The sequence below is a fragment of the Neltuma alba genome, unplaced genomic scaffold (assembly GCF_004799145.2).
Source record: "Neltuma alba isolate B1F8T4 unplaced genomic scaffold, ASM479914v2 tig00002618_pilon, whole genome shotgun sequence".
NCBI lineage: Eukaryota > Viridiplantae > Streptophyta > Magnoliopsida > Fabales > Fabaceae > Neltuma > Neltuma alba.
This window is the reverse complement of record NW_021632941.1, coordinates 191513-217769: the sequence shown is the minus strand read 5'-3', so window position 1 is coordinate 217769 and position 26257 is coordinate 191513. Positions and strand designations below refer to the sequence as shown.

Sequence of the window (26257 nt, the reverse complement as noted above, 5' to 3'; positions counted from 1 at the left end):
GCGCTTCCTCGTCTTTCTTTTTCTTCCAATTCACTCCGATCACAAATTCACTTCTTTCACGTGGGGTCGGAAAGAGCGGAGTCTCCGTACTATCACCACCCACGCAGGTACTCTTTCTCTTTTCGATTCCCTCTTTCATTATCTCCTTTTGTGTTCCTATAACATTCTCAAGAAAAAAAGTGCTGTTCAGTGGCCAACTATTCCGGGATTCTGCTATTACTGTTTATGGTTTTTAATCATTCTGCTCAGAGAATCTCTCTTTCTCCGGGTATAGGTTTGAATAGTTTTGTGCCTGAAGGAGTTGAAGTCAGTGAGAATGGCATCAAAACGGGAAAGGGAAATTAATAGTGGCTCGAAGGAGGAAGAGGAGCTTAAGTTTGCGTCGGATTCTAAAAGGCAAAGATTGGTTGAGGAGTCTTCTCCCTCTCCTCCTCCTGTTTCCATTGCAAATCCTCTCTCTGGATTGGCCAACAATTATGCTGATGTAGACGAAGAGGAAGTTTATGGGAGAAGGGAATCGAGGACTGCTGTTGGTGAGAAGGTAAATGGTGACTCCCATCGAAATGGGCATGGATATGATGAAGAGGTTGAGGAGGAGGATGAGGAGGATTCACAGGAACAATTGAGTGTGGGCAGGCACAGCCGCCAGGTTGAAGTTCGGAGGGACTGCCCTTATCTTGATACTGTTAATAGACAGGTATGTAACTCATCTGCTGAATGTTGGACAATGAACTTTGCTGGTTTGTATTTTTGCATTGTACCACATATGGGCTTAAATATTTGTTTTTAGTTCTTTAGTATGGTTGGAAGATGGCTGTGACTGACTTCATTACTTGTAACATGGAGTTTCTAGTTCCCTTTCCTTCTTTTAAATTTATTATTCACTTTTGGTGATACTCTGCAGGTTTTGGATTTTGACTTTGAGAAGTTCTGTTCTGTGTCTCTTTCAAACTTAAATGTGTATGCATGTTTAGTTTGTGGGAAATATTATCAAGGAAGGGGGAAGAAGTCTCACGCTTATACTCATAGCCTCGAAGCAGGACACCACGTTTATATCAATCTTCGAACTGAGAAAGTTTATTGTCTTCCTGATGGATATGAAATTAATGATCCATCATTAGATGACATTCGGCATGTTCTAAACCCAAGGTTGGTCTAATTTGTTTATTTTGCTGCAGACAATTTCTTTTCCCCCTGAAACTTATGTCTTAAATCATCAGTTAATGGCTAGTAGCTCTTAAATCATCAGTTAATGGCTAGTAGCTCTTAAATCATCAGTTAATAGCTAGTAGCTCTTAAATCATCAGTTAATGGCTAGTAGCTACATATTATAAAGGCTAGTGGCTACATATTATAAATTTTCTATTTCCTATATGAATCATCAGCTGTTGGAGGATTCAGGAATTTTATCCTTTTTATAAGCTCAAAACTGAATTAATGGGCTTTCCAAAATTAAACCCAAAAAAAATTGCATGGGGAATACTTTTTTTTTTTTTCCTTCCATTATTGTATTTTTTTGACCGCCCTTGTTTTTGGTCAACGTTCTGCAGTGTCATTTTTAGCCAATGTGCTGGACTGTCTGTTTTAAACATTAATAATATTAGCACATTGGTTTCTGTCGCAATGTTGACCTTGTGGTCTCCCCGTTTGTAAATTTTCTTTGTCATGCATGTAAACCTTTCAATTCTGGCAGCATGCTTGATGCCCATTTTGTTCACTATTGCCTTGATGATTATTTATTCCCCCATACATCATTAATTGAAAACATTTGAAGCATTGCCTTTAACTTAGTTTAACAGTCATTGGTTAAATTACCTGCTAGCTTCCTATCATTACTGCATTTTTCTAAAGAAAAGAGTTTTTTTTTTCCTTTTAAATTTTTAAACATAGCTGGGCATGTCTGAGTTCTTTTCTATTGATCTCTGCCTGTAGGTTTACTAGAGAACAAGTTGAACAACTTGACAAAAATAAGCAATGGTCTAGAGCACTTGATGGCTCTGATTACCTTCCTGGAATGGTATTTTTTCATCTTGATTCTAAAATAACTGGAATTTCGCTCATTTCTGGCTGGTCATTAAGTGCTATTTGCTTATTTTTTGGCATTGATTAAATTTTTTAGGTGGGACTTAATAACATCAAGGAGACTGATTTTGTGAATGTGACAATTCAATCCTTGATGAGAGTTACTCCTTTGAGAAATTTTTTCCTTATCCCAGAAAACTATCAGCATAGCAAATCTCAACTTGTTCATCGATTTGGTGAACTCACCAGGAAGATCTGGCATGCGCGAAACTTTAAAGGACAGGTTTGTTTTTGTTATAGACATCGTAAAACTCATTCTGATATCTTAGCATTTAACTTTTAAATGCTTGTGTCTGCAGGTTAGCCCACATGAGTTTTTGCAGGCAGTGATGAAAGCCAGTAAGAAAAGATTTCGGATAGGTGCACAATCTGACCCAGTTGAGTTTATGTCCTGGCTTCTTAATACACTGCATGCAGATCTTAGAACCTCAAAGAAGAATAGTAGCATAATACACAAGTGTTTTCAGGTTCTTCTCTGATCCATTTGCTTTTCTTATTTTTTACCAACATATGTTTCCTAGCTGCAAGCCTGCAACTAACTTGTGCTTGCAGGGTGAATTGGAGGTTGCGAAAGAAATTCCTAACAAACAAATCACTGAGAAGAAAGAAAACAATGAGGAACGAAACCACAATGACAAACTTTCAGATGGTGGCACTGAGCGGGATGCTTTTGTCACAGAAACTTCCAAGATGCCATTTTTAATGTTAGGATTGGACTTGCCGCCGCCACCTCTATTCAAGGATGTGATGGAGAAAAATATAATACCTCAGGTAACATCTCTGTGATGTAGTTCTGTGTCATTTCCTCTGAATATTGTGAAACATGATTGATATGCTTGTATCACACTGCGTGGTCTGCTCTGACAACCAAGACAAAGTTTTTCCCCCCTCGGTTATTGTCTATTCTGTGTAATAAAATGGGTACAGGAACTGACTAGAAGTCACACATACAAGAGGATCTGATATTTTTTGTCTTGCTTGATGGGTTGGGGAAAAAAAGAGGAGTGTTGTGGTTTATTGGCCCCAAGCATGACCATTTGGCTTGTTTATTGCTTTAGTTGATAATATACATCAGCATGGATTATATATTAAATGCTTTGCTTTGATATAGCACCCACCGAAGTACTTATTGTCTGTCATTAAGAACTTTTTTAACAATGTTTGTTTGATAATGAGCGGAGAAAAATAATGCTTCTCTCATTTTATTTCTTTCTATTCATGATAATGTCTTGAATTTTTCCTTCATTTTCCGATGAAAATACTTTGGGATATACAGTATTTATTTGTTTAGCTTTATGGGAACCATTCGTCAAGATCCTTTACTTAAAGGAAATGAAAAAATGGGATAAAAAATGTCAGTTAAATAAATAAAATTCTGTTGAATCCTTGCTTTTTGATTGAAAAGATATCAGTTAAATATATATGGGAGGCATAGAGTAGCATTCTGAACAATCTGGCTGCACTCTTGCCCCAGATTTTCGGTCCTCAACTCAACCAAATTCCATTTTCTGTCAGAAGAAAAGACCATCGTGCATGAGTTGTATGAAAAGAAAATATACAAGCATACTAGGCGTTGTGATGACCTCTTAGAGGCCGTTTGGTTGTTGCAATGGATGAGAATGGAATAGAAAATAAATACAAACAAAGATAAAGTGACTAAGATGGGGAGGGGAGATAGGTTAACAGTTTCCAAAAGTTTGGGGGAGGGGGCGTAATTGAGTTCAAATGAAAATTATTAGGTTGCTAGTCATGATTCATAAGGTTTGCCATGGCTGTGTTGATTCCCATATTTGTAGTATTGGGTTTTCCATGGAAATGATAGTGCCAAGATAAATATGCAACCAACTCATTTTGCTAAAATGCGACATCATTCTGATTCTTAAAGCCTTGACTCTAGCAACCAAACGGTATGATAAACTGTTAAGCTACCTGCTTTTAAAATCCTGTTCTTCATTGCTTTAGAAGTAATATAAGATCTCCCGATAAACTCCCTATAGCTAACCTGTTCCAAGTTGCCTATGCTATAAAATCCATTGGCACTAGAGGATCTTGTTAGGATCAATGCAAGACACATCTAAAAGTTAAAGCTATTAGCCATAGTGCATTTCTGTTTCCTTATTGCAAGCTTGCAACATGGAAAAGGGGCCAAGTGCCATGGTCGATATATAAGGGGAGTTTATGGATGCTACCAACTATCAATCAGCCAAGAAACCTTGTCCTGGTCAATTCCCACGAGTGATTCTCATCAGTGGTATGAAGTTCCACCACCCCGTTCCTATATAAAACAGTGCAGCCCCAAAAAGGAATACACCATGTTATAGGCTCTTTTCATCTCTCTCATAAAAAGTATCATGTATTTCACCAGAAAATAAAAATAAAAATAATCATGTAAGAGGGAAAAGAATGTAGAATCCTCAGGCATATGATGTAATTTCTAGTTTAAATAGCCCAATAAACAAATCTTCCAAAGTCTACTACCCACCATATCTTCTGCCTTAGTTAAACTACAATGCAGCCATATTCAGCTCAGATTCTCATTTTTATGAATAGGATTTCCACTTTTTGTTCAGCACCTCCACATGGTTGCAGGAGATTCATGGCTTTGCCTAAAAGCTCCCCATTATTATATATTTGATGATGTATTCTCAAGTTCTCATCTTACAACTTCTCCACCTGCCCATGCATGTGGCTTGCAATTTTAGTTGTTAGCATCCACAACAATTTAATCATTTAATTGAATGAATTGCTTCCTGGAAATGCTATGTGAGAAAGCACTGAAGGAAAAAACATAAGAAGCAAGCATAATCTGTTACTTTAACGTATCTAACATACACTTTTCTTGATCTGTGGAACCCGAGGACTCATATGAGTTAGCTTTTGTATTTAAGTTTCTTTTCATGCCCCTTCATCCTCATGTCTGCTAATTAGGTTTTCTTTTCAGGTTCCACTCTTCAACATATTAAAGAAGTTTGATGGGGAGACTATCACGGAGGTAGTCCGTCCTCATATAGCTAGAATGCGATATCGTGTCACCAGATTGCCACCATACATCATTCTACACATGCGTCGATTTACTAAGAATAACTTTTTTGTGGAAAAGAATCCTACGTTGGGTGAGAATTCATATTGAAAGCAGGCTTTAATGATGTTAATCTGAATACGGCATGCTTATTTCTAAGTTCATCCTAACTTATTATTTGTTTCAGTTAATTTTCCTGTGAAGAACCTGGAGTTAAAAGATTACATTCCCTTGTCAACACCAAAGGAAAACGAGAAATTGCGATCTAAATATGATTTAATAGCCAATGTTGTTCATGATGGCAAACCCGGTGAAGGATCCTACAGAGTATTTGTTCAGCGCAAATCAGAAGAACTTTGGTACGTTCTTGTCCCTGACAGAATGAAATCAATCTAAATGGCTTTGTAATATAGTTTTGGACTCAATCAAAATTGTTTAGGTATGAGATGCAGGATCTACACGTCTCAGAAACTCTTCCCCAAATGGTTGCACTCTCTGAGGCTTATATGCAGATATATGAGCAGCAGCAGTAACATTGATAGATATATGGTCATTGCCCAGCGAATTGGTTCAGGAATCTGAATGTCCTTTTGTTAGAACCCCCCCCAGAAGAGGAATTATCCAAATCCCTGTTTCTGCTCTTTGAAGATGTTTAGACATGCATGGGAACTTCGGCGTTAAACTTGTAACTGGACTTTCATTGTTGCTTTTGTTGTAAACCCCATCTTGCTTAGCTCCTGTTTTTGTAAGCTGAGAATTGTACTTGAGCTGATAGGGTGCCTTGATTACTTGAGAAACTAGTTAAATACACTATTTTTTCCTTGGTGAAACATCATGTTACGTGTGTAAGTTCATTAAATCATAATTGCCGTTATATAGCTTGACATTCAAATTTTAGCAAAAATAGTCATGTTCACATTACAGCAATTTACATTTTGATTAAAATCCAGGCACATTGCCACATTGTAAGTAGAAATAAAACAAGTTACGACCAGGGTGAAAACAGGCACGCACGCACACAACATACTAATTTTAGGTCAAATGAAAAAAAAAACAAATTTTATTTCATTTCTGTATGATTATCATAAAACTTATTTAAATTAAAACAATTTATCTAAGTTGTGTGACTGCCTAAATTTCATTCGCAAGTTGGAGAAACTGCAAGTTTGTTTCCTAAATTTTTTATATGATGAAAAAAATGAACAAGAAACAACTATATCAGCATGACTACTGAAAAATTGCAGAAGACTTGCATCTACAATCAAATGGAAATGATAAATTCCATTTAGAATTAAAGAGTAAGAAGCAAGACCCTTGGAAGATAGAGATCTTTGTTTGACATAATCCTGCAAGATACTTTCTTTTTTAATTCCAAAAAGTGATGTCTACCTTCGATAATTAGCTCAAGTAGCATCTACGTCTAGATACAAGATGTTTACTAGTTCATTTTGTTATTTTTTTTTTTTTTGGGGAATTGGTAAAGGCGAGCGAAGCTTGATACAAACAGAGAAAGACTAAGAGAAATCCTAGTTCATGTTACGTGCATATTGGGCTGCACAGACGGGAATAACAGAATCAAAATACATATTGAGCAATATGTTAACTTTACAATCAACCATCAATCAATATATTATACAATTATATAATGTAGAACTATTACAAACAATACAACCAATTTCCTCAAATTTCAATTCAAGATATAAATCTTTAAAAGCCAAGCGGCTTGACAATCTATTTATCTTCAGAGGAAAGCACAAATTTTCAATCCAAGCATAATTGTAGCACATAATAATCAACTTAAAGATTCCCTTCATCAAAACTATTTTTATATATAAAATATGATTGACTGTACAAAAAATCAAATATGTAGACAAATTGGAAGTTACAAGTTACAACAGCTCAGTGATACAACTAATCTTTACTCGGACAAAAATCTGGATTTTTGCTATCATGACAGATGTCTTCTGATGGCAACAACTGTTCTTGGACCCGAGCAACTAACTGAGAAGCTTCTCCATCTAGGTCCAGGGGACGCCTCTTCAAACTCTGAAAACAATAAGATTTACCCATGGTTTATAATCCCACGACATGATTACATACCAAAATATGTATGTGTGCGTGCGTCAGATGGAATGAATATTACCTCAGACGTCCACAAGCAATCATATGCTTTGCGAGGAATTATATGGATATGAGTCTGAAATTCACATGTTCAGAAAGAGAATTAGCCATGTTGAACATTTTTTGAAAAGTTAACGGGAACTGAATTTGCATACAAATTGTAATGCGTGATTCCTAAGTAAAACATCTCACATGAAATATAACTTGCCCGGCAGCTCTCCCATTGTTTACCAACAAGTTGAATGAATCTGCCGAATTCCAAACATCCATGAAATTTGAAGTGGAATGATATTTGTCAACTTCATAGACTCACAGGCCAGCTTCTTAATGCAAAAATAATTTCTCAAGTACTTTGAAGTTTCAGGAAAATGCCAAAATATATATACATCTGACCAGGAAATGAGCCCCATAAATTTAATTTTTCTATAGCAGGACAGCGTGTCAAGATTGGAAATAATAAATGCCGCCCAGATATGTTTCCAAGCGAGATCAAAGTGTAGTATTTTCAAATCCAAAGCAAAAGTGGATAATATTGTATTTGTGCATGGCCTGTCAAAATACTTAACCAGTGAAATTATTACGTTCAACTGAAGCAGAGAAATTTAGGCCTGGCAGAGAGGGCAATAAGTATATAAATAAAGTCTATGACAGAAGAAAAGAAAAGAATTTTAACCGCATACCACAGCCAGTAGCTTTTTTAATGGCATTGCTAAGGAATGGAACTTTTGAACACATTGCAGCTACAACCTGCACCATAAGTCAATTTGGTAACTAAAATGGAATAATTCTTTATGCAACAAGCATTTAAATTAAATAAATGCTGCATCAATTTACATATCCTTTTCTAGCACTTTACCCAGGATGTGGGAAAAATCACACTTTCACAGGTCCTACCAGCTCGAACCCATGCCAATGTGTGTCAGTCAAAGCATAAAACCCATGAGACATGAACTCGTGGACTTTCCAAACTTGAAGAAATTGCAACAATGATAGGAGAAGAATAATTAATACTCAGACAAAAATAAAGCCAAAAATTTTTGTTAATTCCGAACTAGGAATTGGATGACTTTGGCCATTTTGTTCCATTAATCTGTATAAGAACTCAAGTTTGCAATTCTATAAGGCCCACAAGATTTTCAAAACCTAGCTCCAGGTCACTAAAGTTTTTCTTCCCCTATAACAGTTGGCAGTATACTTCAACAACAAAATGTCAACAACATACAAAATTATGAAAGAATGGGCTCTTTAATCAGTCCAAACCTTCAGGCCAGAGTTGGGGTGCATTAAAAGGATACAATAGGCCCAAAATAAGGCTAAGCCACCAAATAAAACAGGGTGCTAGAACAAAATTAACAGCCAGAGGATCCGCTTAAAATGGTTGAAAGTTCAGAGTTCCAAGAAGTGTTGAGAGTCACTAAAAGTATAGGAGCGCCTGGTAAGGCAAAAGAAATAGCAAACCCAAAATAAAGGGTTCAGGTGTTGTTGTAGTTTATAGCATTAGAATAGAGGTTGAACCAATGAGGAATCAAGTTTGTGCACACACCGAATTGAATCATTCACTAAGAAGGTGCTTGGGTATCATCCAAACCATGGTTTGGAGAAAGAGTAAGCCAAACAGGGAGAAATAATCTGAAACTATGACTTGGGCCAAAACCATGGTTTTGAAGTCCAAAACCATGGTTTTAGAAAGGGTGTTTGGGTAAGATCAAAACTATGGTTTCAGAAGTGCTTTTACGGTATACGAAATAAATATGTGGAGGAGTTTGTCTCGATTTGCGGAAAAGTGTTTCTGAAAAGTGATTATTGAGGTATCCAAACACCCCCTAAATCCATTTTGCTTCTGGCTCAAATTGAAAAATATGATTGTACCTGTTAGAATAGATCTCAACAATAATATGATTTTAACACCCCTCAATTATTTTTTTATAAGCATATTTAATCTTATATCTTATAAATATATATATACATTAATTATTTATTAATTACATTATCTTATGTATTATTAATTATGTTAGTAAAAAATATATTAACAATTTTATTCCTTCAAATTAAAATATATTATAAAATCTATATTTTATATAATTATTATATTAACTTATGCTTTTTTTAGTAATTTGCATATATAAAAAGTGCTTTTGATAACAACTATTCAAACACTCTTACTTTATCAGAATCACTTCTTCATAAAATTTATTCTCTCAAGAATCTATTCTTCAGAAGCTATTTTTCAAACCATGATTTGGTTTCATCCAAACACCCCCTAAGATTTTGTCTTGTTTTGCCCCTATGTTCCCAACATGTCATCAGGTCACAAGTATCACTCATCTTAAATCCCAATACCAGCTTCCACAAAAGTAAAACATGAAATCCAACAAAAATCCAGCAATTTGAGTACTGCTTTGTTTGATTATATAGGTTCATGAGATTTTCATTAATTTATCAGATTCCAACGCAACAAGGTACTATTTTCAGTTACCCAGTTGTTAATGTTGTGTTCTACTTTGGTGATTGTGGACAGTGCAGTCAAAGACATTGGTGCAACATTGGAGATTGCAACTTGTGAACAGGAAAAGGTCTAACAATTGCATATTGAAGACTTTGGAAGCAGAGAGAGAACTGTGCATCAATGGTTGCTTTGGTATGCACCTCTAGTAATGACAACCAACAAGGAGATGGTTAAGGGAGCTTCTCGTAGGAAGCAGATTCAAGACTTGTAGTTGTAGGATGCTGTGTTAGAATGATAGATAATCACGCTGAGGAGGGTAGTTGAAGAATGTTGAGGGGCTACTCATGGGAAGAAAGTCTGAGAGTTGCTTAGATGTCAAGGACATGATCAAGGGAGTGTACTACCGGTTGGCTAAGTTCTTGAATTGATGACTTTTTTTTTTTTTTTTTATAATTTGAGCCGGCTATTCTTATTGTCATTGTTTTATTTATCTAGCCTTCTACTGTCTGTTGTCCTCTTTTGGTCCTTTCTCATGTCCCACATTTGATGGAATGAAAGCAGAGGTCTTAGATTTTCAATTTTAAAACTTCCGCCATTAATGCAAATTATATATTACCACTAATTTCTGAATCCAGAAACAATCAGAGACCCAAGGGGGCCGTTGATACTTGCGTGTCAGAAGTCTTTTTCCATGCTCGGGTACATACACTAACACATGTAATATCATTTGGCTTTTAAAGTGCCATGGAATCAACATAGTACGATTTTCTCATTCTTTTGTTAATGCCGTCGTCATCCAGCACTGAGAAGAGATTTATTATAACCTTAAAAGCATATACAAACTAATGATAAAAACCAGTCAGCAAATATATTAGAACTTCAGACCTATTGAAATTACTTACTGATGGAGGGGTAGCATCTAATGACGGAAAATGAGATTTGGGGATTATGAGAGAGTGCCTGGAAAAAAAATATTGGAAATAAAAAGTTGATGGTCAAACAATCTCACGTAGAACAGTAAAAAAAAAAAAAAAAAAGTAGGTCTAAAATTTTAAACCTGTAGGCATAATTTTCTATTTGTTACCACATCATGTTCCAGCATATGATAAAGTGATGACATTTCAACAAGGCCTGAACTTTTTGCTCTCTCACTCACACAAAAATGCACACAATTACTTCCATCAGATTGTTACTCTCTGTATAACCTAAACTGGTCCCCCATACCTCATATTTTCTTGGTCATTCCTATGTTGTTGTTGTATTAGTGTAGATGGTGGTGGTCAAAATGTTCATGAAACGCCTGTAATCCCACGATCAGTTGAGAACGCCACTGACTTCCATCATATCCCCCATTGTACTTTATCTTCATTTGTTCAGTGATGCACCCAACAAAACCCCCCTCATCTTAAGAGATTCAATCTTGGGTCATACACAGTTACGTTTTATATTTGAATATTGAAAACTCTATTTCAAAGGTTTTTTTCATTTAAATTACAACACAAAAGTACTGAAGATTGCCCTATATCTATCTAAGAGACCCTTCATTTCTTGGCTGTTGCCAACATTCTTGGCTATTGAAGATACATACATTTTTTGTTTAAAATTCTGGCTCAACCACCAAAGTTTAGTTCACTTTTCTTTCAATCATGCTTTCACTGAGCTTCTACTGATGAAACACATCTGCTCTATGAGTGCAGTTGGATGCAATCAGCAGTTTGGGGGACGCGGGACTAACTTTATCAACTTCTAAGGTAACTGATGATATTCAGTATCACAATGTATGGAACAGCAATTACGTGCATCTTTATTCCTTCTAGCATTTCCAAATGTGCTTGTGCATAATGACATAAAACAAAACTAGAGGGGACAAGACTATGCGTCACAATATGTCCATTTGTACTTGCTACCAAGATATATGATACCTTACCCGTGACTCAGCGGATTCGTGTCCAGTATACATACGCAAAAGTCATCTTCAAACAGCTGTCAATTTCAATAAACATTAGTAAACGATAATCAAAGGAGAAAATGTGTCAGAATGTCCAAAAATATCAGTAAAGACAGCAAAGTTTGCTTTTAGTATGGAAAAAGTTCCTAGAGCATTGTCCACAATGTCAATTTCTGCATCACAACAATGAGAACGAATTTGTGATGGTCTAAAAAGAACAAAGTTAATACAATTGGAAACTTGTAAATTTAATCTCTAAAATCATTTAATATGTGGGCAACCAAAAACCCATGAACTTCCAAGCCAATAGCATTAACACCTTTTTAGAGTGAATATTAAATCTTCGCCACTTCAGAGTAAGAAATGAAATGAACGAGTTATACGAACAGTGTTCGCAAGAAACCTTACAGTCTCTATGATTGTATAAGCAGGTCACGTCATCACTTTCTCATGGACATAATATTATCCGCTTTATAATAGTTAAGCAACCATGGGGGCCTGCATTCTCGTTTGTCATATCAATGACCGTTAGCCCATGAGAGAGAGAGAGAGAGAGAGAGAGAGAGATTGTTTTCTGTATCATAAGAAGTTGGGTACTTGGTTTACTACCACTTAAAGCAGCAGTAGAACGTTCCAAACAGTTGGCAAAGAATAACCACAACCCTCACAAGATTTAACAAGTTGGTGAACTCATTAAATACGCCTTGTACAACATGCATATGAAGATTTTTGAAATTTTATTCAATGCCTTGAAAGTGCGAGAGGACCCAGTAGGTTCTATAAGTCTCTTTCCGATCAGTTTCACCATTTCTTAACTAGATGCAATTGAATGCTATATTAGAGCAACTTCAATACCAGATTGCCCACAAGAAATCAAAAATATCATATTTCCACAATTTTCTCAGCCACCAAACAAATAATCACGTATTGGCTTGTATTTACTAAAACAAGAGGCGCAAGACCGTTAAGAATAAGAAGGCAAGAAAATCCAGAAGCCAAAATCATACCTTGAAAGCGGGTGATTCGCCACGGACAATCTTACAGAAAATGCAATCATCCTGCAACTTCTCTTTCTGCGTATCACGCAATCGATTTTCCCGATCAGAAGAGAAAGAAGTACAAGGCAAACCCGAAACCCGCAAACGGTGAGACGAACTATAATCGGGACTCAACCCGATGGGGCGAAGATGGGAACACAAAATGGCGAGTCTCCTTGCCTCCATCGAAGGCTTCAAAAGAATTATGTCACGGGAGAAGGTGAAGGAGTAAGCTTCGCCATGTGAGCTCTGGGAAGGGTTTCGATTTTGAATTTGAAATGAAGACAAAAATATGACCAAAACCAGGCACACAAACTTCGATCTCTCTCTATTTTTTTATGATCGTTAGTTTCAACTTGGAGGTTAGGATGGTCTATGGCTTATCCACATTGCACAGCACAGGCGAGAGTGGGTTGACGTAGCAGAAGGCTTGGGCGATCATTGACTACCATAATTCAAAAGAATTTTTATTGGAGAAAATTCCAAAAAGAATTCGCTCCACAAGTTTCAGAGGAGGAGGTGACCCTTCTTCAGTTCTATTACTCCTCAGTTTCTAAATACTAATTATAAGACCCAGTTAACTTATTTGAAGAGATTAAGGAAGTAAGTTAAGTTGGTTATTTGTAATAAATAAGTATTGTCATTCCTAAAATATCCTTGCTAATTAAGTATATTGGCTAGAGCTATCATTATTAAAAGGATTATCTTGAAAAAAAATGCATAAATATAAGAGACAAAATGGATTGGGGTCTTATAATTAGGACCAAATAAAAAGTCAAACGGGGTAAGGACCGGAGGTAGTATAAAATCTTTTTTACGATCTTATATTTAAAATCAAAAAAATATTTTGGTGGGATATTTTAAATAGATATAAAAATCGTATTAATTTTTTAATGTTGGCAAAAATATTATTTTTAATTAATACATTAATTAATAATTAGCTAGGATGTTTTAATTTTTGATCCTATCTACGTATTATTAAAATAAAAATAAAATTGTCCATATAAAAAGTATTCTCCTCTCTTCTTGTGAACCATAGAAAATAATATTAAAACCACTTCTCTCCTCTCAATTAAAGTCACTATGCTGTCCTTTTTTCCATCTTCCATTAAAATCTCTCTCCTTAATCACACAGATTCTAAAAGAAGAATTTAAGGAAGTATAGATAGTAAAGATATTTAATTTTAAGGAAAAAATTTCTTGTTGGAATCTCATTTAATAATCACAAGGAATTTTAAAGCACATGAGTTATTTCTTTGTAGTCTTCTAAACTAATTTATTGTTATGTTTTGTGCAATTTTATTCTATTTTTCTCGACAACTAAAATATATTTTCAAATACTGGATACATAAAAATATTTTTTTTAAAAGTATTTGAGAATAATGAATAACAAGCATCATGAAAAAAAATACTTTTGAATGTTGAGTTAACAATAAATTAGTTTATAAGTGCTGTTAAAAGATTTGAAGTGAATTATATGTCCTAAAAAAGAAGTCAGCAAAAATGAAGTTACTATTTTCTTTGATGACTTACTAATTATTAAAAAATATAGTTTAAATTAGTTAGATTATAAGGGCAAAAAAATTGGTTAGACTAATAAAATTTAAATTTCTTTTTAGAAATATTCTCGTTTAAAATTTGATTGGTAGTCTAATAATTGATTTTATTAATAAAATTTAATTGATTGTGAAGAATGCGAAGTTAGGCCTTGAGAATTGTATTTGTTTGCCCTCCCCTCCGCCATCCCGCGCTTCCCACTAGCGCCCCAACCTCATTGGCGTCGCTCAGCCTCAGAGCCCGCGAACGGCTACGCCCGATCACCAACACCAACACTATCCTAGAGGAACGCTAGCCACCTGCATCCGCAGCGCCACCGTGTTAGCTGGTCGGCGATTTGGACGTTGTTCTCTGCACCGCTGTTAGTATCCACCTTCTCCCCACTGTTGAGTCTGGGTTTATGAAATATGAGATAAGAATTGGCTGGTGGCAATGTTCTGGTGGATGATATTTGCATTATTGCTGCTTGGCGCCTGTCCTGAGTTGGTTGCTCAATGAAGGATGATTATGAATGCCTAGGTGGATGAAACCTGCGGGTCTGTTCAATTGCCAGCTTTGATTTACTTGGCGTCAGAAACTGTATGTCCTAGGATTGAAGTCCTCATTTCTACGTGCTAATTGCCATTCAATCTATCTAACGGCGTTTACCAACCTTTTCCGAGTAGCTAAATTTAGATATAGGTCAAAGCACATGTGATAGATGAGCTCCTAAAACTTAAAAATTGAAGAACTTTGAGTTGAACATAAGATGGAAAATATATAGGTTGTGGATCCTGAGATGTAAGAATATAGTTTTTTTTTTTAATTTTTTTGGTGCAGTAGCTTCCTATGTTGTCCAAGATAAGCCAATATGTAGAACGACTATAAGTGGGTATTTGAACCGATTTTGATCATAGCTGGAAAAGAAAATGAATATATTGATTTGAGGTCATCAAGCTTAGGTTTTAGGGCGACCCCTCCCATTTCCCCCTCTTTCCCCAGGAGCCTGCGAGAGGCGAGTCACAACTATGTGTGACTAGCAAAATAGTTCCCTGTTGCATCAAGTCCATGAAAACCAAATTGTTGAGTTTGTTGAATTCATGATGATGGTAAGAAACCTTAGTGAAGCAAATGAAATTCAGACCTTAGTCACGGAGTTTGAAATGAATAACTTTTTGTATTGGTTATCTTTCCTTGAAATTCTATAGTCTTACATAGTTGAAGACCAAAAAACCTAGAAAATAAGAAAGGCTTGATTTGTAAATTTGAGCAATTGAGCCCAGTTACTTGTGACAAGCCAGTATGGACTAGCCTGCTTTGATAGTTCTAATACAAAGCATGCATTACATGTTTTTCCTTTTGAAAGGTGGACTTGATGACCAGTTTTGGGTTCATTGCGACAGCCCATAATGGGTAATTCTGCATTATAACCTGACAATTGAGTTCCTTATTTTAATTATTATGGAGAAAAAAAGCTTTTCTTTCTACACTGCAACTCATAGCAAATCAGCATTCAGGCTGGCTTTCATGTTCCTTAGCCAAGATGAGAAAATTGATGGAAATTTTTCCTTTTTTTTTTTTTTTTTTTAAAATCAATACATACATCCAGAAGAAACAGACCAACAACATTTATCTGAAAAGTAATGTACTAGTGAACCTAAAGCCTATATATAAGAACCCTATGTATTCACAACTTTGATGGAGGGTCTTAGCTTCAAATGTTTGGATTTTAAGCCATATAATGCAGACCTATTTTGGTATTTGTTTTCTCTGTCTCTTATTTGGTTCAGTATTTTGCTTGAGCCATATAATGCAGACCTATTGTGGTATTTGTTTTGTCTGTCTCTTATGTGGTTCAGTATTTTGCTTGAGTCATTTCTGATTATTGAAAATAGTGTTTTGCTGGGTGTTTGAGTAAGTGTTTTATAGCTGTTACATTATTGCAATTCATTGTAACCTTATTGTACATTTGACTCCACTGGAACTGAGTCTTCAATTATTCATTTTTGTAGTTGAAGAATGATAAAAGATTAGTGGCTATGGCAAGGTTTGTGCGTCCTAAGAATGATGGTGAATTGAGTCCAAACCTCTATGTTGCAAACTGTGGCCCAGCTGTGGGACTTTCTCATGATGCTATTGCATCTGTGTTTAGTGAATTTGGGGATGTAAAGGGAGTTTATGCAGCAGATGAGAGTGGTACCCGTGTCATTGTATCTTTTTCTGAAGAAAGTTCTGCCAAAGCTGCCTTAAAGGGATTAAATGGAGTTCCGTGTTCCAAACTTGGAGGCCGATCTTTACATATTCGTTACTCAATGCTTCAGCCTGTTTCACAGGTACTGGATCTTCTCAAGCAATATGGTAAATAATTATTGAACCATATGGTGTGCTGAATGGTATATTTTATTCACTGTACAGAGCGCTATATTTATAGGAGAGAGGAGGAGATCTCACAGAATCATCCGAGATCTTCCTAGGATACAATATGGAAATAACATAATAAAGGAAACAGAATAATTCTATGATCCCTAGAAACAAGGAAATAATGATAATAAAGATAATTAACCCTAAAAGGCTGTTACTTAGACAAACCAGAAACAAAGAACTACTTTGGGCCTAATAGCGGAGGCCCACTTCCAACACTCCCCCTCAAGCTGGAGAATAAATGTTGAGCATTCCCAGCTTGCTTGTGAGCTCATTGAACTTTGTTTTTACAAGTGGCTTAATCATTACATCTGCCACCTGCTTTCCAGAAGGAATGTATGAGAGATCAATTTCCTTAGCTTCAATTTTTTCTTTGATAAAATGTCTATCAATCTCAACGTGCTTTGTTCGATCATGCTGTACAGGATTGTTTGCAATCTTTAAAGCTGCCATACTATCACACCACATCTTGATTGGTGTGATTACTTCTATACCCAGTTCCTTGATCAACCGAACTACCCAGATTCCTTCACAAATTCCAAGAGCCAGCACCTCGTATTCTGACTCAGCCGAGCTTCTTGACACAACAGATTGTTTCTTACTCCTCCAAGTCACCAGATTTCCCCAGACAAACATGCAGTATCCTGTGGTAGACCGTCGGTCACTTATTGCACCTGCCCAATCTGCATCTGTATATACTTCTATACTTGTATCACCCTTTAGATCAGGCACCCTCTTGTTTCCATCAGTGTATATCTCAATATCCTATTTGTCCCCTTTGCAGAAAAATAGACCTTTACCAGGAGTTTTCTTCAGCTATCTAACTATACGGTACACAGCTTCCATATGTTCTTTCTGAGGATTATTTGCAAATTGACTAACAACCCCCACAGCAAAGGATATATCTGGCCTTGTATGGGCCAAGTAGATCAACTTTCCCACTAGCCTTTGATATCTCTCCCTGTTAACAGACTTTCCATCAGGAGAAATTTCCAAATTACAATTGAACTCCATAGGAGTATCAGCAGGCCTGGCCCCAAGCATCCCGGTTTCTTTGAGCAAATCTAGAGTGTATTTTCTCTGTGATACTCTAATACCCTTCTGTGATCTGGCAATCTCTAACCCAAGAAAATATCTTAGGTTGCCGAGGTCTTTTACTTCAAATTTGATGGCTAGTCTTCCCTTCGAGTTTTTAATTTCTTCAGGATCATTACCTGTTAACACCATATCATCAACATACACAATCAACACTATTATTCTATTAGCATGGTGTTTAACAAATAATGTATGATCTATTTGGCATTGTTTGTATCCAAATCCCTTCATGGCACGTGTGAACCTTTCGAACCATGCCCTAGGGGACTGTTTCAAACCATACAGAGACTTGTGTAGTTTGCAAACCTTGTCTTCATTTTCTGGACCACGCAATCCTAAAGGTACTTCCATATAAACTTCTTCCTCTAAGTCTCCATTTAGAAAGGTGTTTTTTACATCCAATTGATGCAAAGGCCAATCTAGATTTGCTGCAATAGAAAGGAGGACATTTATAGTGTTAAATTTAGCGACCGGTGCAAATGTCTCTTGATAGTCAATCCCATGAGTTTGGGTGAAACCCCTTGCAACTAGTCTTGCCTTATACTTGTTTATACTTCCACCAGGATTAAATTTATTGGTAAATACCCATTTACTTCCTACAAGAGACTTCCCACGAGGTAAATTAGCAATTTCCCGGGTTTTATTTTGATCTAGGGCCCTCAACTCTTCTTCAATTGCTAATTTCCAGTTTGGATCAGTCATAGCTTCCTCAAAATTTTTTGGAACTTCTTCCTTGTCAATAGTAGTAACAAATGCCTTAAATTGAGAATTAAGCCTCTCATAGGAGACATACTTGCTGATTGGGTGCCGTGTACAACTTCTCTTGCCTTTTCTTAGTGCAATAGGCCATTGAAGATCTTCAGGAGTAGCCTCAGGTAGAGTTTCATGGCTCTGCCTCGGAATGGTAATGGGATCTTCTTGGTGTGCTGGCTGCTCAATCTGATTCTCCCTGTTTTCATCCCCATATGAGCTTGGGTTTACTTCCGGGGTTGTATTAGGTACAGGTTCAGGTCTGATTTCTGATTCTGCTTGGATTTCAGCTCTATTTGGCTGAGTTTCTGGTTGGGCATTTGGTGGTTCTAGGTGAGGACAGGTGATTTCAGGCCTGTTTATGGATGGTTCAGGTTCAGCTGTTGGTTCGGTTGCTGGAAATTCAGGTCTGTCTAGTGATGTAGGTCTGTCTAGTGATGTTTGAGTTCCAGTTATAGGGTGCCCATCCATGGGATAAGTGGGAGTATCCGCTGTAGGACAAATAAGCCATTCACTAGTCTGCTCCCCCTGAATGGGTGATTTGTAATAAAATGGAAGTGTTTCAACAAACTTGACATTCATTGTGATATAAACCTGTTTTGTGGCTGGAGAGTAACATTTATACCCTTTTTGTGTGGAAGAATAGCCCAAAAAAATGCATTTGATGGACCTAGAATCTAATTTCCCACTGTCATCACTGAACACAAATGCTATGCAGCCAAATACACGGCTTGGACGAGAATTAATAAGATGGGAGGTAGGAAAAAATTCTAGAAATTTTTGGAGAGGGGTTTGAAATTTCAAAACTTTGGAAGGCATTCTATTTATGAGATAAGTTGCAGTAAGAACTGCATCCCCCCAGAAATTGTTTGGGACAGTTTGGCCAATTAAAAGAGCCTGAGCTACTTCCAAAAGATGTCTATTTTTGCGCTCAGCCACGCCATTTTGTTGAGGTGTGTACGCACAAGAGGTTTGGTAGTGAATGCCTTTTTCAGCAAGAAAATGCTGGAATTTAGAGTTAAGATATTCTCTCCCATTATCACTTCGAAGAATTTTAATGGAAGCATTGAATTGTGTTTGAATAAAGGCATAAAAAACTGTAAACAGTGAAAACTTCATATTTATCTTTCATCAGAAAAAGCCAAGTTAAACGGGTATGATCATCAATAAAAGTAACGAACCATCTTGCTTTAGAATTAGTGGCAACCCTTGATGGTCCACAAACATCACTATGAATAAGGGCAAAAGGTTGGATTGGAGTATAAGAACTAAGAGGATAAGAATTCCGAGTTTGTTTGGCAAACTGACAGGTATCACAAATAAACTGAGAAGTATTTTTATTCATTGAATTTGGAAACAAAATTCTCATGTAATCAAAACTTGGATGACCTAGCCTATAATGCCATAACAAAATTTCCTCAGAAGACATAAGAGAAGCAGGTTTAGAATAAATTGCAGAAGCAGTTGCACAGCTTTTACTGATGTGATCGCCCTCGAAATAATTAGCCCATTACTTTCCTTAGCTTTGCCAATCACCTTCCCCAAAGCTATGTCCTGAAAATCACATTGAGACTTGTCAAAGATAACTAGGCAATTTAACTTGTGGGCCAAATGCTTTACAGAGAGCAGATTACGTTTTATGTCAGGTACATAGAGAACATTTTCAAGAATAATTTTTTCAGATAAAATGATAGTTCCAGAACCCATAACTGTAGCATAGGTATTATTTGCAACTTGAACCCGAGAGTGTTCAGCATAAGGACTAAGTGTTGAGAATAATTCCCTATAACCTGTAATGTGATATGTGGCTCCAGAATCGACCACCCAAATATTCTTAGACCCCGTGATAGCACTTAAATCAAAGCAATAAATAAAACAGTACCTGCATGGGCTAACGTAACAGTAGGAGTAGGTTGTTCACTTGGCTTGTTGTGAGAATACTTATGTAAAATTCGTCGCAGCATAGAAAGCTCTTCGTGATCCAGACTATCATTCTAATCAATGGGGGTGCCTGTTACAAAGTCCCCTGCTTTCTCCTTTAGACCGTTGCTTCAAATGGGCTGGTTTCCCATGTATCTTCCAGCAAGTATCCCGTGTGTGTCCATTTTTGTTGCAATGATCACACTTCAAGGAAGATTTCTTTCCCTTATAGTCTCCCCCTTGGTTATTACGAGTCACCATTGCTGAACTCTGAATCATAGGGGAAGGAGTAATGGAAGACAGACTCTGGATTAGAGCTTTTCGGCTTTTCTCATTCTTGACCATATTAAAGACATCCTCAAGAGTCGGGATAGGTTTGATGCTCATGATACGCCCCCTAATATCCTCAAAAGTATCATTAAGACCAAGTAGAAATTCATAGCATCTTTCTCTATCAATTACCTTTTTGTAGTAGAATTCATCGGTATGGCATGACCATTGGACCCCATAAAGGTCAATTTGCTGCCAAAGTCTCACAAGGGTGCTGTAATATACTGTCATAGATTTTTCCCCTTGTGAGGGGTTGCAGAGTAATTGCTTTACTTGTAATATGGCGGCGCGGTTGTGTTTTCCTTCACTGAGTAGGTACGCCTAGCTGATTCCTAGATTTCATGAGCAGAACTGGCGAGCAAATAATTCTCGCTAATCTTGGGTGTCATGGAATGAACCAACCAAGTCATTACCAAGTTATTATCTGCACACCAAGTGTCGTATTGAGGATCACCAGCTTCTGGTGGTTTCGGATCTCAAGTGAGATATTTTTCCTTCTTCCTTCCACGAACAAACATGAGCATGTTTTGGGACCATTGAAGATAATTATTCCCATTCAGCCGATGGGTAATGATCAGGCTAGAGAGAGAGTCATTTACCAGTCTAGTTGACTTGCTCCCATCGCTATCGGTCGTGGTTGAGGAGTCCTTGTTTGGCTCCGATGATGATGGGGTCTTTTCACCATCGGTATTGAGGATTCTGGGCTGACCGATCAGCACTTCTTTGAAGGACATGGGTGGCACTCTGATACCATGAACAATATGGTGCGCTGAATGGTATATTTTATTCACTGTACAGAGCGCTATATTTATAGGAGAGAGGAGGAGATCTCACAAAATCATCCGAGATCTTCCTAGGATACAATACGGAAAAAACATAATAAAGGAAACAGAATAATTCTATGATCCCTAGAAACACGGAAATAATGATAATAAAGATAATTAACCCTAAAAGGCTGTTACTTAGTCAAACCAGAAACAAAAAACTACTTTGGGCCTAATAGCGGAGGCCCACTCCCAACAATTATTTTGAAATTGAAGGTATCATATTGATATCTATCATTTAACTTCTTGACCTGAAAAACTTTAGGGATATGAGGGGTTTAGGATGAAAATATAATCAGATCCTTCAGTGGAAGAAGACTTTGCTCTTCTTTTATGCTCAGACTTGTATCTTTCTCTTTTTCCAATTGTATATATTAGTCACAACTATTTCTTAAAGCCAGAATGATTCTAACTTAATTTAGATCCGACTATTACATTTTTTGTTTCTTCTTATCAGAACCAATTGCCCTTGGATTTTTCTACCAAACTAGAGCAGTGTCTATTTGGATATTGATTGGTATTTCTCTAGGCCTCCAGCTGTGCTGGCAACTTCGAAGTCTTAAGAAATGTGAATAAATTACATTGTTTTGATCATAAAGGCTAAGCATATCATTGACCTTATAAGCACATGTTGTTGCTGTAATAGTCGGCATTCTTCTTGTTATCGTCAAGTAGTATTGTGGTCATTTTCTATTTGCTTGACTTTGTGAGCCTAATTAATACGAAGTGATTAATTAATATCAAGTGATTGAAGGTCAAATTTTCTTCAGCTTTTCTGTAGCAAAGAGATGAAACACAAACTTCCATTCCAATTTGATTTATACGATCCTCTTGAATATCACCTATTTTCACACACTTGTAATTTCAACAAATTGTTGTGTCCTTCTCTTTTTTCTCTTATTTTTTATTTTCCATTTAATTATAGTCCATATTTTTTTCTGGTTTCCTTTAGTGTGTCTTAATTTGATGTCCTGAAGAGCTTTGGAAAGCTTTTCCTTGGATTCCCTTCCAAACCCATCTTACCCCCATCTCTCAACTAGGCCCAAAGACTGATCCTTGGCTAGAATTAATATTCAGTTTTTGTGCTGCATTGAGGTGTATATGAAAAGACATCACTTTATTTATAATTATGTGTTCTGTCTATTATCATATTTTGTTGCTTGAGAAAATTTAATCATCCCTAAGTTGAATGTTTAAGTTGAAAAAAGTCGTTTGAGTAGATGGTAAATTACTTGTGTGAGGAGATGATTTTCCTTTTAATGTTGGTTGTTGCAATGGATTTCTTCATTATCCATGTTTGTTGATAAGTTTACATGTTTGTTTAGAGTCAGGTAAATAACTTGGTTCCTGTGTCTATCACAGCCTCAGATCTTGGCATTCCAGGCCTTTACCTTGTGCATGACTTCATTAGTACTAAGGAAGAGAAGGTTAGCTGTTTTTGCCTTAGCTTTAATATAGTTTTTCTTTTCATATTTGTATTTTTTTTTCCAATCTTATATTTCTATTCCTAATTTAATTATCGTATGATGAGTATGGTCCTTTTCCATCTTCCCAGGCATTGCTCCAAGAAGTTGACTGCAGACCTTGGAATCATCTTTCCAAAAGAAGGGTTCAACACTATGGTTATGAGTTTTGTTATGATGTAAGTTTATAACCTGATAGTGAATTTTTTGTAATCACGATGCACCACTACTGTTTTTCATCAAAATTGGTGCATCGTTATATTGGTTGATATGCTTAGAACATACTCACTCTGGTCCTTTTTATAAACTACAGTTTTTTAAATGGGTTTGGTCCTTTTTACAAGTTACACTTTGAATATGTCTGAACATTTAATGCATTTTTCCCCATTTTTACTCCCCTTTGATTACATGTCTCACTAATGTCTCTTTCTCACTTATTCTCTCTCATCTCTTTTCCCACTGATTCTGTCTCACTCACTTTCTCCATGAATAAGGGTATATTTGGAAAAAGCTTACATTTTTTTACACTTTCAATTTTTCAACCAATTTTGACCAACTTTTTAATCTATGTAATTTGGTTATTTGTAGCTTATATATAAGACCATAGTGAGTATCTACGTGCATTTTGCTTCAAACATTCTCTCCTCCAATAGCCCAATTAAAGATAATCAAAATCTCCTTTTTCTTTGCCTCTATTCCGCCATAACACTGTCCATCCCAAGATGCCATATAAAAACCGTTACTACAAATATCAAATATTTAATCGTATTCTTTCAGTCATTTATCTAATACAAATGCAATATCTTTCTCCTCTTTTATGTGGGACTAATTTCCATGTTCAAGGATAATATCATATTGGTGCTATTATCTGTTTTTATGTATTTATTTCTCTAATTTCTTTGCCATTATGCTTTTCATTTAGTCATTGTTATTGCCTCTAAATTATTACGATCTGATTTCTTCCAAGTCAGATAACTGATTCTTTTGCTCAATTGGTGATTTTTTCTTTCCTGAAAGGTTTCAAGTACTGCTCAAGATAAAATACCGTGTTGAGTAATATGAGAATAATATTGATTGCTATAGGCTTTACTGTCCACTTTTATTTGGCTGCGCAGACAAGGAATGTTAATACAAAGCACCGCTTGGGTGAACTTCCATCATTTGTTTTCCCCATACTTGAAAGGATCTCATCATTCCCAACTCTCAGGAATGCTGAAAATGTAGTTTTGGACCAACTTACGGTAAGCTAAGTATTGCTGAACTAATGGAATTGTATATTTATTACAAGTATGTTGTTACCATTAGGTTATTTTATATATTAATATTGTCTCCTTATGTCTGATGTTTTGAGTGTCAATATTATGATACAGGTAAATGAGTACCCTTCTGGTGTGGGCTTGTCCCCTCACATAGACACCCATTCTGCATTTGAAGATTTAATTTTCAGCCTTTCATTAGCTGGGCCTTGTATAATGGAGTTCAGGAGATATGCAAATGGTGATTGGGTTCCCAGAGTTGCCTCAGAAGTGGAAAGTCCAGAGGATGATCTAAATTTTATTCGGAAGGCTATCTATCTTCCCCCTCGATCTATGCTACTGATGTCTGGAGAAGCGCGATATGCATGGCACCATTACATTCCTCACCACAAGGTTTGATAACGTCATTTCTGGATCAATAATGACTACTTTCTTCTTTTATTAGCATGAAACTTTGAAGATTGATCAGAAACACTCGTCCTTTCTTAATATACTTTTAGGTGTGCCCTGATCATATTATTGTCTATAAATAATTCCATGAGGATTTTAACTCCCACAGATTGACAAGGTGAATGAGAGAGTTATCAGAAGAGCTTCAAGAAGGGTATCTTTTACTTTTCGAAAGGTTTGTGGATCTCCTGTTTTTGGCTTTTTGTCTTCCTGAGAGCAACTTGTTAGTCCCCTTTTAAAGTATCTATGCATCATAAACACAAGGAAAGATAGAGGATATTTGTTGGTAAACCGCTTCCACCAGTTGGGGCTTTTGATCCTGTCTTCTGAATTACCTTAACAGCAATTGCTGCCCTTTGCTTGTCATTTTCTCCTTTCTAGGTGATGCCCTTTCCCGTTATTTTTTCCCCCTTTATTTTGGTCAATATGATCAGTTAGCCTACGCTAATGTTCCTGATCTATATTCCTCAAGACCAACTTTTACAGGAACAGTAAGCATGGTTCCTTTTCAAGAATTATCCAATATATATGGAGAATCATGTATATGCCCACGGTTAATGTCTTACTATAGTATTGTCACTAGTTGCTATCATAAAGAGGTTTGGAACCATTAGAGATGCAATGTTGATGCCTATAAACTGTTACTAGTAATAAATTAGTGTTATTCTAGGATTCAAGTTTTCTGGTTAAAATTGTTCGTTCCAAACTTCTGAACCAGGTCAGAACAGGTGCTTGCAATTGCGAATTCCCTCAATGTTGTGACTCTCAAAGATAGGAAGGTTGGCTTTCACCAAATTTGACGAGGAAGACAAATTGGGCATCGTTTTTGTCTGGCCAGAAGGTGCATAACCTGAACTATAATTTGTATTTGTGGCTTATTGATATTATTTATACATCTAAGACCATATCGTCTAGTGGATTAAGCATGTCTATTTGTCTGCACTGATCTGATGATATACATTGAATTCTATATAATGCCTTTTTACGGCCTTTATCCAGGTAATCATCTTCCTGATTGATTTTGTTTGTCATGCATATCAGATAGACTGCAACACTGAGAAGATTGAAGATCATCATGCTTTTCTTTTTGTCCAAATTGGCCTGGAAGATTATGATGCATCAGCTTTTTATTTTATATTATTTTTTACCACTCATGTGGAGTTGTTTATTTACTAGTGCTGAAGTTAGTCTGGGAGTTCAATTATTTTTCTGTTCTAGCCTCACCTTGGCACAGCTTCATTTTAGGTTCTTTCAGATTAGCTACTCAACTTGGTACAAGATACAAATATTTACTCAGTAATTATACTTTAGCATGTAGATCAGGTCTCATCGTGGGGAGAAAGTACATCACTCCTCATCTCAAGGTTTCTAGCAAAATGAGCATTATAAAAAGGATTCGAAGAAATCATTTGTGATTCAACAAAATCACCTGAAAAAGCTCGTTCTTTTTTTTTTGGATTTTTTTTAAAGTCAAATTATATCAATAGTCATAATGTATCAAGTCGGTTTAACGTAGCTTTGCATGCACCCGAACATATCAAAAAAATTGGAAGAAGAAA

General features: G+C 36.3%; 3 protein-coding genes and 1 long non-coding RNA gene across 9 annotated transcripts; 2 read left to right on the top strand and 2 right to left on the bottom strand.

Moving 5' to 3' along the window:
* On the top strand, positions 1-6005 carry LOC114733936 (U4/U6.U5 tri-snRNP-associated protein 2). Its single transcript, XM_028921423.1, has 10 exons — positions 1-107; positions 275-697; positions 905-1149; positions 1933-2017; positions 2120-2305; positions 2382-2549; positions 2635-2853; positions 5024-5195; positions 5289-5460; positions 5541-6005. The coding sequence occupies exons 2-10, from the start codon at positions 317-319 to the stop codon at positions 5632-5634; spliced, it is 1722 nt and encodes a 573-aa protein (XP_028777256.1). The 5' UTR covers positions 1-107; positions 275-316; the 3' UTR covers positions 5635-6005.
* An 830-nt stretch (positions 6006-6835) lies between these two features.
* Positions 6836-13141, bottom strand: LOC114734140 (adenylylsulfatase HINT3). The gene is made up of 7 exons (XM_028921687.1): positions 12624-13141; positions 11596-11651; positions 10571-10628; positions 7903-7969; positions 7415-7470; positions 7245-7298; positions 6836-7147 (listed from the first exon to the last, which is right to left on the bottom strand). The coding sequence occupies exons 1-7, from the start codon at positions 12837-12839 to the stop codon at positions 7013-7015; spliced, it is 642 nt and encodes a 213-aa protein (XP_028777520.1). The 5' UTR covers positions 12840-13141; the 3' UTR covers positions 6836-7012.
* A 1252-nt stretch (positions 13142-14393) lies between these two features.
* On the top strand, positions 14394-26123 carry LOC114734110 (alkylated DNA repair protein ALKBH8 homolog). Of its 6 annotated transcripts, none has more exons than XM_028921675.1 (10): positions 14394-14571; positions 16202-16236; positions 16342-16522; positions 22855-22956; positions 23085-23171; positions 24108-24233; positions 24363-24641; positions 24808-24873; positions 25417-25539; positions 25698-26123. In XM_028921675.1, the coding sequence occupies exons 2-9, from the start codon at positions 16229-16231 to the stop codon at positions 25471-25473; spliced, it is 906 nt and encodes a 301-aa protein (XP_028777508.1). In that variant the 5' UTR covers positions 14394-14571; positions 16202-16228; the 3' UTR covers positions 25474-25539; positions 25698-26123. The 6 variants fall into 6 exon arrangements, with proteins under 6 accessions (XP_028777508.1, XP_028777499.1, XP_028777491.1 ...); XM_028921666.1 differs by having other exon boundaries at positions 14394-14789; XM_028921658.1 differs by having other exon boundaries at positions 16202-16522.
* Positions 16732-17711, bottom strand: LOC114734149 (uncharacterized). The gene is made up of 3 exons (XR_003739139.1): positions 17700-17711; positions 17077-17078; positions 16732-16828 (listed from the first exon to the last, which is right to left on the bottom strand). It is a non-coding gene; the product is annotated as an uncharacterized LOC114734149 (long non-coding RNA).
* Positions 26124-26257: the final 134 nt, after the last annotated feature.

Bases quoted from the DNA above. Each gene is read 5' to 3' on its own strand.
- LOC114734110 (XM_028921658.1), top strand. From the start codon at position 16,229: ATGGCAAGGTTTGTGCGTCCTAAGAATGATGGTGAATTGAGTCCAAAC. The intron at 16,523-22,854 runs GTACTGGATCTT...ATGTTTGTTTAG, and splicing joins TGCTTCAGCCTGTTTCACAG to AGTCAGGTAAATAACTTGGT. The intron at 24,642-24,807 runs GTTTGATAACGT...TAACTCCCACAG, and splicing joins ATTACATTCCTCACCACAAG to ATTGACAAGGTGAATGAGAG.
- LOC114734140 (XM_028921687.1), bottom strand. From the start codon at position 12,839: ATGGAGGCAAGGAGACTCGCCATTTTGTGTTCCCATCTTCGCCCCATC. The intron at 11,652-12,623 runs GTATGATTTTGG...TGAAATTGACAG, and splicing joins GCGAATCACCCGCTTTCAAG to CTGTTTGAAGATGACTTTTG. The intron at 10,629-11,595 runs GTAAGGTATCAT...TTTTTTTTCCAG, and splicing joins ACGAATCCGCTGAGTCACGG to GCACTCTCTCATAATCCCCA.
- LOC114733936 (XM_028921423.1), top strand. From the start codon at position 317: ATGGCATCAAAACGGGAAAGGGAAATTAATAGTGGCTCGAAGGAGGAA. The intron at 698-904 runs GTATGTAACTCA...GATACTCTGCAG, and splicing joins TTGATACTGTTAATAGACAG to GTTTTGGATTTTGACTTTGA. The intron at 5,461-5,540 runs GTACGTTCTTGT...AAAATTGTTTAG, and splicing joins CGCAAATCAGAAGAACTTTG to GTATGAGATGCAGGATCTAC.